This window comes from Malus domestica, chromosome 05 (genome assembly GCF_042453785.1).
Source record: "Malus domestica chromosome 05, GDT2T_hap1".
Taxonomy (NCBI): domain Eukaryota; kingdom Viridiplantae; phylum Streptophyta; class Magnoliopsida; order Rosales; family Rosaceae; genus Malus; species Malus domestica.
The window spans coordinates 9046314-9063828 of NC_091665.1; the positions used below are offsets into that span (position 1 = coordinate 9046314).

General features: G+C 38.6%; 1 protein-coding gene across 2 annotated transcripts; it reads left to right on the forward strand.

Annotated features, from left to right (window-relative positions):
• Positions 1-468: 468 nt before the first annotated feature.
• Positions 469-12157, forward strand: LOC103436574 (K(+) efflux antiporter 3, chloroplastic-like). Of its 2 annotated transcripts, none has more exons than XM_008375014.4 (19): positions 469-1003; positions 1446-1829; positions 1929-2030; positions 2988-3068; positions 3871-3972; positions 4806-4883; positions 6044-6112; positions 6319-6369; positions 6973-7086; positions 7166-7267; positions 7355-7489; positions 7976-8157; positions 8261-8396; positions 8743-8814; positions 8926-9027; positions 9748-9909; positions 10712-10801; positions 10904-11062; positions 11559-12157. In XM_008375014.4, exons 1-19 carry the CDS (start codon positions 968-970, stop codon positions 11835-11837), a joined length of 2436 nt encoding a protein of 811 aa, XP_008373236.1. In that variant the 5' UTR covers positions 469-967; the 3' UTR covers positions 11838-12157. The 2 variants fall into 2 exon arrangements, with proteins under 2 accessions (XP_008373236.1, XP_028957818.1); XM_029101985.2 differs by having other exon boundaries at positions 11602-12157.
• The last annotated feature ends 5358 nt before the right edge of the window (positions 12158-17515 follow it).

A 17515-nucleotide genomic window follows, 5' to 3' on the forward strand; every position in this document is an offset into this window, starting at 1 on the left:
GAAAATTCTCTGTAAGACTTAATATAGTAGTCTCATGAAGGATAAATCCCCCATTGGTGATGCTCTAACTAAGGATGATGCCTTCTTTTGCTTGGTTTTTGTGTAGACAGGTTTTTTTATACACCTTCAAGTAGGTTTCCTAGGATGAGAAACCCCCCTAGGATGAGAACCCCCCCCCCTCCCCCCACAAAAAAAGAAGTCATAATTGTGCTACTAGAACCCAAGAGAGGAGTTGTTATTAGCACTTCGACTCATTGATCCCAACATCCGATGATAAAGTTTGACAGCGGCTTCAAAAATGGGGAGGCTTTAAGCACACCCTATGGGAGCAGAAACACCGTGAATCTTGAGGTGCCCTACTACACTACTTTGAGCGCAATCACTTATCACGTATGAAAATATGAATGGTACCATCAATTTTAGATACAAAACATGCAAAAATGAAAGTACCTCGTTACCTATGCTGTGGTAAAGCCAAGCCAATTTCACCAAAGATAAAGAAAACGTGCACAAACATTGGTGGTTCTATCTTTTCTGCCTTATCTGCAAAAAGTTGTGTCAGATAATTACAAGTGGCAAGGTCTTTGCAGCCTATGGTAAATCGCCAGGTGGACAGACGCAGTATACGGAAAAGTCATATCGGCTTTTGTCATTTAGTTGACGTTGAAACCCCTTTCTCGTTGCTCCAACGCCCGCCTCAGCCTGCCTCGAGTTGTCGACAGGCGCAGTCGCATACAATCCAAGCTTACTGGATTAAATCTCTCTCGTGTGCATTTTTCGTCCTCATCTTTTGCTTCTCCCTCTCTTTCTTTCTCATCTTTGACTCAGAGGGGTCAAATGACTTAGCTCTCTGTGTTTTCCTCCATATTTGCAAAAGTAAATTGTGGGTTTTGTAAGAAAAGCAAAATAAATTGGGGGTTTTTCTTTTCTTCAATGTGGGTTTTCTTCTGTCATCAGCCTCAGCACTATGTTGGAGTCGGTGACTTATATCGGAAGCTCTAAGGTAAAGTGGCTCCTACCTCTTTTCCTTTTCTGTATATTTTCATGCCTACCAAATGATGAACTGAAAAGATGTTGTCTTTCTTTTGGTGACCATCACCATCAGCAGGGAACAGCTTAAAACAGTTTGGATTTTATTTTTATTTTTATAGAAGTATTCTAGCTCATCTAATCTGCGATGAAATGATGACTAATTTGTCGAATAATTCAAACTGTCATCTATGTGCTCAAATTTTTGCCAATTTTGTCCTAATATTATTTTCTCAAGTTTTTAATCCTCCACAGGAAACCAGAACATGCAATCATCCAAAGTTTCGAAATTTTTGTTTAAAATCGAAGGCCATTAAGTTCTCCATTCTTCTTTGCTCCTGCATTTTAATAGTGGAGTAAGCTAGTTAAATTGTTTAAGTTAATCTAGCCTATATCTTGTTTTCTCTTCCTTGCAGGGATACAGCACTATCAAACAAAAGAGCCCATCTATGGCCTGCTCTCTATCCAGATCACGGCTTTCTGGGCGTTCTTTTATTCCGTATTCCAGTAACCATCAAGTGCATCCATTATCATATGCCACTAATTACAACACAAGGCATCCCCCTTTTGCTCCAAGAAACTTTTTGGGAAATCCTTTACTAGCTTCCTCTGTCTGCGGATGGAGAGGACTTTATCTCTCAAACCACAGACCAGTCCATTCAAAAAGATTGCGAACGCATGCAGGACTTGATGTTGCGAGTGCTGTTGATGTCATTAATGATTTGGGATTTGATACTTTGACGTTCTTAGCTGTTACTGTCATTATCGTTCCGGCATTCAAGATCATTAAAGCTAGCCCTGTAAGACTATTGTTGGATCGTACCTATATTATTGTTACTTTTCTAAATTTACATGAAATCTCTTCTTAGCTGAAATACAGTATACAATATGGTTTTCAGATACTTGGTTTCTTTTTTGCGGGGATTGTACTCAATCAATTTGGCTTGATTCGGAATCTTACAGATGTGAAAGTTTTGTCTGAATGGGGGATTCTTTTCTTGGTAAGCATTCTTTGTTGACGTGTACTGTCGGAGAAGTTAATAATATCTGGCCTTCTATTCTTATGGTGTACCTGTACCATGTCTATGAATACTGCAAATTCATCACCTTGCTTTGTGAACCTGTGATAGTCCTTGGTGTTAGCTCGATGTACATTATTTGTATATTTTCTGTCATATTCAACTACTGTCGTCTATGAGATTTGACTCAAGAACAAAGTGGAGACTAAATGCCATTATTCAATTGGTCATTGCCGATATACATAGTTGTGTATTCCCCAACAACTTAACCTTTTGGGGTTCAATAGTTGTCTAACATGGTATCATACCCTTGATCACATGAGGTCATGCCTAGAACCTCCTACTGGCATTCACCATCTTTTGCTGGTTAGGGAGGTGCAGGTGAGGAGGGAGGGTGTTTGCTTGATATGCATGCTTGGATCATTCTCTAACTTAAGTTTTTGAGGTCTAGTGGTTGCCTAACACTTTAGATAAGCCAAAAATTTCTTTTTCTGTTACAAAGACAGAACATTTTTCTTTTCCTTAGGGCCACCCTTGTGTACTTCATAGAAAGAATGAAAATAATTTATTCTCGTATTTTGATGTTCAAACATAAGTACATCCATCTTAAATTTTTTTTTTCTATTGGTTAATTACCGGATTTACCTAACTGTGACACTAAGAGGAAGAAAGATGATAAATATTTAGGGTTCACTGGCTGCACATATTGAGGATTATGGACAGGGAAAATACCTGGGAAGGTGTTTGGATGAAGTGTCCTCTGCTTTGCATGGTCTTTTCTTCGATGCTTGTGCCATTTTTCTTTCTGCAATTTGCATTCTCCCAAAAGTTAAAAGAATATGATTTTCTAAAGAAGCTTATATTCCTCTAATGGTGGTATGTTGGTGCATACCTTTTACACTGTTTTCGTTTTGTTTGACTGTTATGTTTCCCTTTCAGCTGTTTGAGATGGGCTTGGAGCTTTCATTTTCGCGTCTAAAGGCTCTTGCAAAATATGCCTTCGGAATGGGATTAACTCAGGTACTTTGTAGACAAAAAGCAATACTTGGTGTTTCGAGTATCTATCTGGTTGTGTAAATTAGACGATAGTATTCTCTTTATTGAGGATAATAATGAAGTTCAAACTGCAGTAGTTTATCATCAGATATATATTTCATATAACTGAAAAATTGTACTTTTTGAGGTTATTTCAGATTTCATGGTTAAGGCACCCAAAAAAAGAAAGAAAAAGATGATTCTTCATAAGGAATGGAATAAGATAGGAATTGAGTTGCTAATAAGAAGCAGGAAGAAATGGACGTTGCATTTCAATGTTTTGTTTGCTTAACAAATTAATTGCACGGAACCAAATAATTTAATTATATTTTTATATATCTCATTTTTGTGAAAAGTTATTTATATAAACAAATTACTTTTCAGTAACAAAAATCATTTTTTAGATCTCTCTCTCTCTCTCTCTCTCTCTCTCTGTGTGATCAATAAGGGTTGATAAATTATAATTAAAGTAAGTTCTGAACTTCTTATTGAATAGGCATAGGGGTATTTGCATTGCTTAAGGGCTAAGGCTGTTGCAACACCTTTGTTGTGGGAGAATTTCATGAAAGGTTATTTTCGCCAAGCTGGAAGCATACTTAGTGCTGTTGATATATAATTTTAAACACCTTCGAATAGTACCATTGTCATTACCTAGTCCTATAACTGCTCTTTGCCCTGATCTTTTATGCTAAGCTTCTGTTTGCAGTTTATGAATGCTGCACAAATTGTGTGGAAAAACACAAATAGTGCTGCCTGAAATTTTGACCTTTTTTTTCCCCTCTTGAAGGTCGTATTATCTACTCTTGCTTTCACAGCCTTCGAACTTCCACCTAATGGTGCTATTGGAACCCAAATTTTGACGTTCCTCTTTAACTCAAGGCCTGATTTGGTGAGAGCTCTGTTCCGTAGAACACTTTTAGCATTTGTTTCATCTATATTTCACATGATATCACCATTCGTCTGCTCTTGTTATGTTTTGAATCTTTTGACTTAGTTACTTGTTTGATTCCACTTTGTATAGTTTTCAGGCCCGCATCCACATTTGGTGCAGTGTTTACAGTTTTTTTTTATAATTCTCTTCTTTTGATTTGAACTTATGTGAACCATACTTTCTAACTTGATTACGATTTGAGCTAATGGGCTTGGTCACTAAACTAGTGGCTAGTTGCACATATCAGGTCTTATATTATTCTTATCTGTCCTTTGTATCCATAAATTCAGGATGGTATTACTTCTATGTTCTTTGTTTCATATCTTATTGGTCTTTGGTTCATTGGAAGGGTTCAAGCTCTGGGCCTATCTTATTCCTAATCCATTACCCCACCCTCCCTCACAACTAACCTGAGGAGTATAATTTTGTTTTTATCCCAAGTGTCCTTTATACATTGAAGGGGTTCAAGTTCTGAACCCATCCTAATCCTAACCCATTACTCCACCCTCCCTCACATCTTGGGCTAACTCTACGAGTATAATTTAGTTTTTGTAAAGATTTGACAACTAATTTAGTTATAGTGGTAATCCGATTTTCTTTATTATCTTTATCCAAGTGCTTGTCCTGGTAAAATATTCAAGTATGATATATTTGTTTTGTTAAGTTAGTAAGCCTTCTTGATGTTTAAAGTTTGTCTTTCAGTGTCACCAAATGGAGTGTGATACAGACAGACCTCTGTCCTTGTCCAAGCCATTTGTAATTTTTATTTTATGTTCTTCCTTTCGTAATAGGTCAACATCAGAAGCATTGATGAAGCCGTAGTGATTGGTGCTGCTCTCTCTCTGTCTTCTTCAGCTTTTGTACTTCAGGTAATTTAAATACGGAACTGCAGAATTTTTCAAATGAAGAAATCTGTTTCATTTAGCTGCTATTAATGATTGGTGCTAGAAAATGGTTAGTTATATTCGAGAAAAAAGTGATCATTTTCCTTCTTTCTTCCCCCTTGCTAAGCTAAAGTCGCGTGCTTTATATTTCATTTTCTTTTCCTATTCTTTTGCTTTCCAAGTTTTAGTAAGAACGCTTTGATGATAGTTTACTTCTTACCAGGGGTAATAGGCAATCTATATAGTCGCAGATCGCACCATGACATTTCAGTTGTTGGGTTAAAGTTAAACTGACCAGGAACTTAGCTGTACTGGCTTTAAACTTAAAAGTCCTTTTCACAATAAAGATGCTTTGTTGTCAAGCTTTAAAACCATGCTTTTAAGCTAGTTACTCAAAATGTCAATCACCATACATATTATGATTGACATTAGCACCTGAACATAAAAAGGAGATTAACTGGTTTTGATTAATTGTCTTAGACACCTGAACATTAACAATATAAAATAGTTGTCTAAGGAAGTGTAGGAAGAGTTTTCTGTTTTATTGTTGGTATTAATGGTGCTTGTATGACTTGACTATAGCACCTCACCAGCAAATAAAGCATAATAATTTAGTAAGAATTGACAATAAGTATGCATGTGTGTATCATCCGCTTACCAGCATATCATAACTTTTATCCAAATTTTGGTCCCTTGAATGGGTATAATCGGTGTAACACGTTTATTTATTTATTTATTTTTAACTAGTGTATCCGAGTCTTTGACTCGACTAATCACTAGGCCCCCTGCCTGACCCCACAACATTTGGGGAGTGAGAAACTCTAGCATTTGCTAGGTGGTACCATGGGAGAGAGTCGAACCCCAGACCACTTGGGAGCAAACCAAGGACCTGACCGCTAGACCAACAACTCTTAAGTTAATCCATGTAACACATTTAAGATCCTAGTTTGGGGAATTCAATGTCTTAGATAGTTTTGACAGTGTCCATTGTTTCAATTTCATTAACTTTTTATCTTTACAAGTTCTAAAATGGACAACAATGCAGAATGTCTACTTTATTCCTTGTACCAAAAAAATTTCTGTTAATTTATATGTAATAGATTAATGACCATTTAATATCGCTGCTTACATAGAATAATGTATAGCTACTTGCAGAGAAAGGTGAACTCCCTACAAGATTTGGGTCAGCAACTCTAGGGATACTTCTTCTACAGGTTCTATTCCAAACCACGCTCGGAGTTATATTTTTTCTTCTTTCCCTTTTTGGGTTTGTTTTGATTTGTTGAATTGAATGGAATAAGCAATGGTGTTGCATTTTCTTTTACTTCCCATTCTGGATTTTGATAAGGTCGCCATGCAAAATATAGAACAAGAGTATGATGTCAATAACTTTTGGCCCCCCACTACTTGATATTTGCAGGACATAGCAGTCGTACCTCTCTTAGTCATACTTCCAGTGCTGGAAAGTCAGGTATACGAGAAATTCAACTAATATTTTTCAACAGTTATAGTTGAATGTACAATTTTGTTATGTCATTAGGATTATTGAATACTGATGGTAGAACATAAAATCATTGTCAAAAAAATAATTAATCGTATGGCTGTGAGTACTGGGTGGTAGTAGACCACTGTTTATCTCATTATGTGATCTGTGCAATGTCTTTTGTGAAGAGTGTGGAGTATGGAAGAAAGAAATTCCAGTGAAAATCCAACGTAAAGCTCAAACTGATTTGGAAATTTTCATTTCTAATTTCTAGGTCCGATCCAAAATATATCATCAGTGAAGGATACTTAATGCTGGAAAATATCACCCTATATTTATAGGGATTTTTATTTTTGGATGAAGCTTCTATTATATTAAATTATTAATACAGGAAACCTGTTTTTATTATCAACGCCTTCATGTTTTGAGGGAATTTTATTTTATCATCCATCCCTGATTTGTGTCGTCACTTTTTGCACCTTTTATCTTGACTATGATGTTTTATTTCTTTTCGTTTTCTTTTTAAACTTTTTACCTGCTTTCAGATACTAGTCACTTATTCAGCATTCCTTCATTTTTATTTTTCTTCAGAACCTAGCAGAGGAAAGTATATGGCCAATGCTTGTGAAGGAAAGCCTAAAAGCCTTAGGTGGACTTGGTATTCTTTCTCTTGGAGGAAAATTCCTTCTTAGACGAGTTTTTGAGGTGGGCATGGCAAACAGAACGGCTTAAACTCGTTTTGTATATTTTGTTTCTGGCCACTAAATTAAGTTTGTAAAATCAGTTTGTGGCAGAAGCAAGGAGCTCTGAGGCTTTTGTTGCACTTTGCTTATTGACAGTTGCAGGGACCTCACTTCTCACCCAGAAGTTGGGTTTCAGTGATACGGTTTGACATTCCTTCTCATAGATGGAGAATATCTGAGATTATCATGTCCTCTATTTATGTAATAGTTGAGTTTCACTGTATATGCAGCTTGGAGCTTTTTTGGCTGGAGCACTGTTAGCGGAAACAAATTTCCGGACACAAATTGAAGCTGATATAAGGCCATTTCGAGGCTTACTTCTTGGATTATTTTTTGTAACTACAGGGACGTCCATTGACATGCCGGTACAGAAGTACTGTTTACTTTCAAACGTTATTTTATGTTTCTGGATTCAAGCTTGTTTTCTAAACTTTTCTTCTCTGAAAAGCCATTTTTGGAAACTTGTTTGGCTGCCTGCTTGTTTTGACACGGTTCTCTTTGTTTAATGTTTCAGTGACAGAATACTGTTAGTGAACCCAGGCACCAAATAATTTATTTTTTGTATGAAAATAGTTAACTTGGTTATGACTATGCTTTTTATTCTGTTTCCTTTAACTGTTTTATTGATCTGGTAAGTGGTCCTAATGTCTTGAAAAATAAACCAATAAAGATGAAATTTAAGGTCCTTATTTCTTTGACCTATGTGATGTGAACTTATCTCTCTTCGTGTTCAGTTCTTATATAAAACATTTACAGATGCAGCAATAATAGAAAAAGCAGAATAATCATTAATCATTCATAATTTAGCCTGCCTTTTCTTTTACACAAGTCATATTTTCTTTTATATGCAGCTTCTGTTCCGAGAGTGGCCGAATGTGCTTTCGCTCTTGGGAGGTTTGATTGTCATCAAGACACTGATAATAACAGTGATAGGCCCTCGTGTTGGACTTACCTTACAGGAAAGTGTAAGAATAGGGCTGCTTCTATCTCAAGGAGGCGAGTTTGGATTTGTTGTTTTTTCACTTGCAAATAGGTGAGTTATAGACTCATAACTTGTTATATCAAACAGAAAATAGTATGACTGAACATTTCAGGATTTCTATCTGTTTAAATAACTTCCTGCCTTGTCGAAACAGGCTTGGTGTGCTGCCACTCGAGCTTAACAAGTTGCTTATAATTGTTGTTGTCTTGTCAATGGCATTGACCCCATTGCTTAATGAAGCTGGAAGAAGGGCTGCTGAATTGATTGATGACAAATTTGGTGCCGAGGATGTGAGTTCCTACATCATGTTGGAATTGATTGATGAAAATTCTGGAATTGATTGATGAAAATTCTGGCATTGATGTGTCTGGATTGATTTTTCATGCATCAACTTTTTAAATTACAGCTCAAGGCTATAACATTACTCATTTAACGTTTTATCAGAAACTGAACATAATCATTTGAATTTTCTTCACTCTAATCAATTTTTTTCCTACTTTTCTTTTTAATAATTTATTTATGATAAATCATCAAGTAGTATAACCATCCATTTTTTCCTAAATTAGTTTTTGATTTATAATACTCCCATATCTTCGATTTCAGTTTAGTGCCTGAATTTTAAACAAATTTGTACAGAAAGCTGCTGAGGTGGTGAACTTTGATTCAAGTGAACCTGTTGTTATTCTTGGATTTGGACAAATGGGCCAGGTAAGTTTAACTTATGTTGTTCTGCAGTATTATAATTGCGAGTGAGCTGCAGGTCTCAGATCCAATTGTAATTGCGATTGCTCTCTCTCTCTCTCTCTCTCTCATGTCCAGGTCCTTGCCAATTTCTTGTCCACTCCATTGGCGTCTGGGATAGATAACGATAATCTGGGATTGCCGTTTGTAGCTTTTGATATGGATCCTTCTGTGGTGAAGGTCAATGAATTTTCTTTTCCTTGCTTTCTATGTTAAAGAGGATTTTATATGAATGACTACTAGCTCAGTCCGAAATATTTGGACTTCTTGTTTAGTCTGAAATAGTTGACAACTTGTAACATAGCAGGTGAAATTTCTTAATTACCATAATTAATTGAGGAAGTCTGGATTTAACAATTACAACAGAAGTGAATTTTGAATTGTCAGTTATAAAGTACTGTATAATTTTACACACCATTAGAATGAAATGATTGCCACCCACCAAATTGGTTTTTGTATAGTTGTAATATTTTCTGATAGCATGAAAACACAAAGGATCTCATCAACAATGCAGTAATCTTGATATCATAAACGTTATATTTAACAAGACTCAAGAGCTAAACTATGGTAGACACACCTTCTAATCTAGATATCATATGCTGTTTGGGGACTCTAATTGCATAATTGCATTAGAAGCTGGGAATCAGTGATGAAAGAGTGAAATATGCTTAATATGCAGATTGGAATTTGCTACCCAGATAAAGTTTATTATTGTTTCCATTTAATTCTCCTTAAACCTTATTAGTTTTGTTTTTGACACTTGGAGGAAGTTTGACATCTTTAACAAATGGAAAATCTATATATTTATTGCAGTTCTATATTATTATTTTTTAAAAGTATGTTAAAGATAAATTGATACTTGGTGATGACATTAAATTGCTTTCACCATTCCATTTACAGGCATCTAGGAAACTTGGTTTTCCAATTTTGTATGGGGATGGATCACGTCCAGCAGTTTTGCAATCTGCTGGCATCTCTTCCCCCAAAGCTGTCATGGTTTTATACACTGCGAGGAGTAGAACTACTGAGGCCGTTCAAAGGCTTCGACATGCTTTCCCAGCGGTAATGCTCTCGCTCTCTCTCTTGTCAATCCATTATAAGAACATAGGATGCAATCACGCTAAGTAGACAGAAACTTTATTTGGGTTCACTAGAAACCACAGCAAAGGGAAAAAATTGTTCTCAGGAGCTTGTGAAGTTTCAGTACCTGTCATAGAAACATTGCCCCTATTATTAAACATGTTTTGTCCGTGTCATCCAATCTTGGGCTAAAAGCACAGGTTTCAAATTTGCTATTGCTGCATGAATTATCCTTGAATTGAGCTTCTCTTGTTTTGGATTTCAACTCAATGTAGGACATTCAGTGGTTTTAAACCCATTTTTATATGAAGCCTGAAATTGTTTTTGTTTTCATCTTCTTTATACAGTTTTCCACTGACTTTGTTACATTTCTGTGTGTGTGCGCGCATGGGGATGGGGTTCTCATATGCATTATCTTCATTCCAGCTTTTCTAAATTCATCTGGACCCTGACGTGGTTTAGTTTACAGCTTACAATCATAGAAGTTCAAGAGTAAGAAATATTACTTATTTATACACACAGAGTGACATCGTACAATTTGTGCCTCAAAGGAGTTTCCCATTGAACTCTGATTTGAAGGGCATTGTAGAAAACTTTAAATTTGATATTGACATCCAATTCAATTTGAGAGTCCCAGTCTTTTTTGGCTATACATTGATTGCACCAGCTCAAGTAGTACGAAGGCTAAATTCCTGCCAATTTCATTTTCTGTCTATTGGATTTTAAACCCTTTCGTATACTTCTCCACTGTGGTCTGAAAATGGTAAGAATTCTGTATTGGCAGATCCCTATTTATGCCAGAGCTCTGGATCTCAAGCACCTTTTAGAACTGAAGAAATCAGGTGCAACAGATGCTATTCTGGAAAGCGCAGAGGTATCAAATTAATTCATTGTTATTGTTTGCGTTATTGAATACATTAACTAGCAAGTCTTTTTAATACAACTTGACACCTAATTAATGTTTCAATTCTTGCAGATGAGTTTGCAGCTGGGCTCCAAGCTTTTGAAAGGGTTTGGAGTTAGGTCTGATGACGTGAACTTTCTTCGTCAACTCATTCGGGATTCTATGGAGCTGCAAGCTCAAGGAGCAAGCAAGACTGATGAGAAAGAACTTAATGATCTGCAGCCTATGCAGGTACGTGCAAATATCCTACACTGAAACTGATTTAGACCTGATTTACAGCATTGTAGCCACGCCATGCATTTTAATTGGTTGATAATTTTTTATTCATGTTTCAAGTTAAGAAGTTTGTGGTAATTTGATCTTTCAAGAATGACACTGGCATTTAAAATGGACATGATGGTTTGTCGAACCAAAGATACCTTAAACATTACGAGAAAGTTATAGTATTCAGTTTCGCTGAGGCATTTTCTAAGTTTGATAGGGTTCCTGAACTAATGTGAACTGTCCATTTGCTTCTGCTAACATGCATTCCTCCTCCCCTCCCCACCTCCTCCCATTTTCCTTGTTTCTTATATAATCATGCGACCTTGGATACCCTTAATGACATTTTGAAGACGCAAAGTTTATAGCAACATCAAGTTGAGCTACTAGAATTACTATGTAAAGCTTATTGATGCAATGCAGTAGAATGATCTATGTATAATAACGAATGGGTTTGGTTGACAAGGTGAGAGTTGCGGACTTAATTGATGACGCTGTACCCCTTTCAGCAACTCCATCAGAAGACAAATCATGGGGGTTAAACGAGGAAGATGCTTCTTATAGCTTGACATTTGAGGGGGATGTGGATGCAGCAAAGCATGACAGTGAGCTCCACCGGTCAGAGCATACAGAAGAAAACGAAGAAGTTTCACACCGTGGCTTTGATACAGAGAACGGTTTTGCAATGAAATCACAAGACATTGAGGGATCTACCTCTTCCGTAACAACAAAGGATGAACCGTAAGAAAGGTGGGAAAATAGTTTATGAGCTTGATTTTCGGTCCAATGAAATCATAATTCCTTGATGAAGGTGTCGAAAACTAGTCTGTTTTGCTTGAGACTAGCAATGCGCACTGGAACAAACTAAACTCTCCGATACAGTATTCTTTGTTTCAGGAAACAGAGCGAGGAGTGATAATCCTTTTTTTTCAAACCACATGCATGTATATTTTTTTCAATTCTTTGTTTCCTGACAATGTCGACCCCATTTAGTGCGGGTAAGGCTTTGTTGTTGTTGTTTCCTGACAATGCTCGAGAAATATAAGACAAAATGTTTTAGTTTTAGTGGTTTTTTCTTTTGTTCCAAAGTCTTAAACCATGTGGTTTTACTTCCACCAAACCAAAAACAAAGGTGCACTTGGGGAAAAAAAAATGATATGCACACGCTATACACAGCTTCATACACACTTGCGGTTAATCTTGTTCAATCTTATCATTTGGTTTATTCAATTTAACGGTCATAATTAAAGAAGGGTGTGTGGGTAGTTAAAAATGGTGTGCATGAGACTTATTAGGTAATCTTCAACCGAATGAGATATGTTTAGCCCCCGTCCAAATTATAGTCCTGTAAAAAATTATTTTTTTAATGAACAGTGTCAAACCATATTTATATACCATCTCCAACCGAAAGGGGCTAATTATTTTAAATTTGTTCTTCAATTTTATTGGTTAATTGAATTAAACTGCTATTTAAAATAAAATTTCCAGACATATTTTGAGTGTCACTTGTCGTTAAATGTTATTTTAAGTTTCGTGTTGTTAAGTTCTATTGACCAGATTAGACTCATGGTCAAACTGCAAGACGATTGCTCTGCTCCCCAGATTAGACTCAAGGTCAAACTATAAGACCCTTGCTGAAAAAGAATCCGATTAATTTAACACAGCAATCCAACAAGAACAAGTATTTTTCTTCCTTTTCTTAACTTTGAATTTCCATATCTTCCCACAAATTAAAAGGGTCCATCTATAGGTTTTATAGTTTTTTTGGTTGCGCATCTATCGTATTCACTTTATTTGATCATTTTAAGATTTTCGTAACTATTATTTTAATTTACATTTTTTTTCGCTAAATGTTATTCCTAAACGTGGACCTATTGATCCTACTTGATCGGATTGGTGGTGTTCACTTCAATGCGTTACTGTATTATATTCATACACATGTAAATAAATTAGTACAACACGACAAATTTCATTGAAAGAAATTAACAAAAGAAAAAAAAAGTAAGTTAGTGCAACACGATAAGTTTCATTCACTGGAATTAGCAAAAGAAAAGAGATGTCCAAAGACTTCGACCTAGTTTGGGAGTGAGGTGCTTTAAAAAAAAGCACTAATGAAAAAAAGCTGTGAGGGTTTTAGGTGTTTGGTAAACTGAAAAAAAAAGGGCTTATTTTGGAAGCTGCTGTGAGAATAAGCTGAAATCAGAGGAAAAAGCTGAAGCTGCTATTTGCAGCTTTGGAAAATTGGCTTTTTTTCAAAGCACATGGAGCTACAGTGCTTCTTTAATGAAAAGACCCACTATTAGACTGCTTTTTTTTTTTTTTTTTTTTCCAAAAGCACTTTTACAAAAAAGTTTACCAAACACTCTGCTGATTTATTTCACAGCCGCTTATTCTCACAGCACAACCGCTTATTCTCACAGCAGCTTTTTTTCAAAGTTCATGCAATTCAATGGAAAGGGAAACCCGAAACAGCACGTTGCCCACTTTGTTGAAACTTGCAACAACGCAGGGACCGAAGGGGATTACCTCGCCAAGCAGTTTGTGCGCTCGCTGAAAGGAAACGCCTTTGAGTGGTACACAGACCTAGAGCCTGAGTCCATCAACAGATGGGAGCAATTAGAGCGGGAATTCCTCAACCGCTTCTACAGCACCCGTCGCACTGTGAGCATGCTAGAGCTAACGAGCACAAAGCAGTGGAAGGACGAGCCAGTCATTGACTACATCAACAGATGGCGCACTCTAAGCCTCGACTGTAAAGACAGGCTCTCGGAAACCTCTTCAATCGAGATGTGCATCCAAGGCATGCGATGGGGTTTGCAATACATCCTTCAAGGCATTAAACCACGGACTTTCGAGGAATTGGCCATTCGCGCCCATGACATGGAGTTGAGCATCGCCCATCATGGGAAGAAAGAACCAATCGTCGACTACAAGAACGACAAAGTTCTTGGGCCAAAGTTGGAGAAGACTGCGTGGAAACCCACCAAGGAAGCAATGACGATCAACACAACTCCCGTCAAAATCCCTACACGAGGCAAGGCGATTCAAACCGAAGCTTTTCGTGATCAAGAGATGCGTAGACACACTTTGAACAAACTTCCAACAGTTCATCCAAGATCAAGCCTCGACGGCCCTTGGATCAACGAAACATCGACAAATCAACAACTTACGGAGATCGAATCAGAGGATCAAAATAGAGAGAGATTGTAACCCAAAATCATCAAAATACAAATATTTGTTTGTGCACGTCGTTCTTGTCTCTTTCGTTTCAGGAAAATTCCGTGTTCACAAATTGGCACGCCCAGTGGGACCATCTCTACCTCTCATCTCTTTCTCCGTTCAAGGAATCCAAACACACCTCAAAGTCAATGGCATCAAGCAAGGGACAAGCCGTTCTCGCAACCACTGAGGGAAGGATCCTAAGCACTTCTGCCGCAAACGGACAATCCATTGGTGCCACAACCACTCTTCAACATGCCACTTCAAAGTTGGTGCAGCTAAAAGAGCAAGGGGAGCATCAAAGGTGTGAGTCTGTCATCAACCTGACCTCGCTGGAGGTATCGAAGCATGCTGCTGAGGCACACAAGATGACATCCCAAAGCAGCCAACAACGTTCTTCATCAGCATCCTGGATGTCTAAAGGAAAGTCACGTCTATTGGTCGCACAAGTCATGACCATCGGCGTTACCTCCATCGAAGAACAACTGGCTCAAATGAATGAAGCGATTGCAAGGCTAACACAGATTGTGGAAGAAAAAGACTTGCAAATCGCTGCACTCGTCAGCTGACTGGAGCCACAGGACGGCGAGAAACTCGACCCAGAGGATGATCCACTAAAGGGAGGAGCTGGCGGAAAAGATGAGCCTCTGGTGGAGAGAATCGATGTGAGGCCGGAGCCAGACCAAGTAGCGGCACTCATGGGATCTCTTTCTATCCAGCAGCTGCAGGAGATGATCACCAACACCATCAAGGCACAATACGAAGGGAGCTCAAATACCTCCGGGTTGTACTCGAAGGCGTATTCAAAGAAGATTGATGCCTTAAAGATGCCGAGGGGTTATCAACCGCCAAAGTTCATGCAATTCGATGGAAAGGGAAACCCGAAACAGCACGTTGCCCACTTTGTTGAAACTTGCAACAATGCAGGGACCGAAGGGGATTACCTCGCCAAGCAGTTTGTGCGCTCGCTGAAAGGAAACGCCTTTGAGTGGTACACAGACCTAGAGCCTGAGTCCATCAACAGCTAGGAGCAATTAGAGCGGGAATTCCTCAACCGCTTCTACAGCACCCGTCGCATTGTGAGCATGCTAGAGCTAACAAGCATAAAGCAGTGGAAGGACGAGCCAGTCATAGACTACATCAACAGATGGCGCACTCTAAGCCTCGACTGTAAAGACAGGCTCTCGGAAACCTCTTCAATCGAGATGTGCATCCAAGGCATGCGATGGGGTTTGCAATACATCCTTCAAGGCATTAAACCACGGACTTTCGAGGAATTGGCCACTCGCGCCCATGACATGGAGTTGAGCATCGCCCATCATGGGAAGAAAGAACCAATCGCCGACTACAAGAACGACAAAGCTCTTGGGCCAAAGTTGGAGAAGACTACGTGGAAACCCACCAAGGAAGCAATGACGATCAACACAACTCCCGTCAAAATCCCTACACGAGGCAAGGTGATTCAAACCGAAGCTTTTCGTGATCAAGAGATGCGTAGACACACTTTGAAGGAGCTTGAAGAGAAGACTTATCCATTCCCCGACTTTGATGTGGTTGCCATGCTGGATGACCTGTTGGACAAGAAGGTGATCAGTTTGCCTGAGTGCAGACGGCCGGAAGAGATAAATCGTACCGACAGTCCAAGATACTGTAAATTCCACCGTTTCATCAGTCATCCAACTGAAAAGTGCTTCGTACTGAAAGATCTCATCCTGAAGCTAGCACAACAAGGGAAAATCGAGCTTGACCTCGAAGACACGGTTGCGGCACACACTACTACTATCGTGTTTGGATCACTTGATCATGTGCCTCTCCGAAGCATGCATGACCATTCCCGTCAATGTTCAAGTCACATGGCACCTCCTACACAACCATCATCGGGGGCAAGCAACCAAGATTCATCTACTGGTGATAAGAAAGGGTGGACATCGGCGACCTACAAAAAAACGAGGAAGCCAAGACCACAAGCCACAAGGCCAAAAGAGGAGCCTAAACCCGCCTTTCGAACTTCAGTATTCGAAAGACTGAATTATTCAAAACCTAGAATTTCGACACTTGATTGCATCAGTGGTCGAGACCAAACTTCCGTCTTCAAAAGGCTTGAGACGCCAACACCTCAAAGATCTGTCTTTGAAAGGTTATCAAAACCCAAGAAACAAAGTGGCACAGCTAGATCTCCTTCGCAACGGTCGGCTTTGGACAGACTTGAAGAAACTAAGAAGCCTTCTAGAAACATGAAGACAATGCCAAAGGGAGAAAAGCTCGACAGTCTAGCAGGAAAAAATGATGTTCAAAGCTTGATTCCTTCAAGGATGAAGCGACAAGCAACTTTGGAAGTCGACACAAAAGGACCACTAAAGGTAAGAAGGCGCACCATCATCTACACTGGCCAATCTTCACGGCAACAAACCCAAGGGGACTGCACTGAAAAAGAGGCCCAAGAAGACAAAGAAGATGAAATCCTGGAAGAAGACGTCACTTCCGGCTCTGTCAACTCAAAATCTTCACCTCAGTCGCTGGGGGCATGCTCCAAAACCATGCTAGTCAAGCCGAGTAAAGTTGAAGGATGGACTTATGTCACTCCGAAGAAACTGCACAAGAAGCATATGTCTTCTCCACAAGTTCACCAATGGGAAAGGGGGCAAAGCAGCTCCTGTTCACCTCCAGAACAATGTGAAAGTGTTGGAGATAATGAAACTTTGACACGAAGATCGTCCATCCCCATCACGATGCATGATATCTTCCTAGAAGACTTCTTCAACTACTCAGTCAAGGCTCCTTGCTATGAAGATTGCGAGGAACAACTCTCCCGGATCGCTTGACAAACCAACAAGCTCCTTGTTCGCACGAGCCTAAACTGCACGAACCAAGGCTCCTCGCCTGCACAAGCCTAAACTGCATGGCACAACGGTCCTGATCCACACGAGCATAAAAGGCGACACCAACGCTTCTTGTCTGCACGAGTTAAAACTGCAAACGGCACACAAAAAAAAAAAAAAAAAAGAAAATACCAAAAAAATATGTATGCATTTGAACTACGTTTTGACTTGATCTCTTTCTTTGGAAGGGTACGTAGGCAGCTCGAGCATTCGATTTCGAGTTCAGTCACATCAAAAAAAAAAAAAAAGGGATTTGATTAAAGTCTCATTGGTGAAGGTCAATTTTATTACAAAATTACTTGCAGTTTTCTTTGTACAAAATTAA

What these genes read in the sequence shown, in the direction of transcription:
- LOC103436574 (XM_008375014.4), top strand. Translation starts at nt 968, where the DNA reads ATGTTGGAGTCGGTGACTTATATCGGAAGCTCTAAG. An exon ending in TTCCAGTGCTGGAAAGTCAG is followed by an intron (nt 6,370 to 6,972) that starts GTATACGAGAAA and finishes ATTTTTCTTCAG; the next exon opens with AACCTAGCAGAGGAAAGTAT. An exon ending in CTATTCTGGAAAGCGCAGAG is followed by an intron (nt 10,802 to 10,903) that starts GTATCAAATTAA and finishes CAATTCTTGCAG; the next exon opens with ATGAGTTTGCAGCTGGGCTC.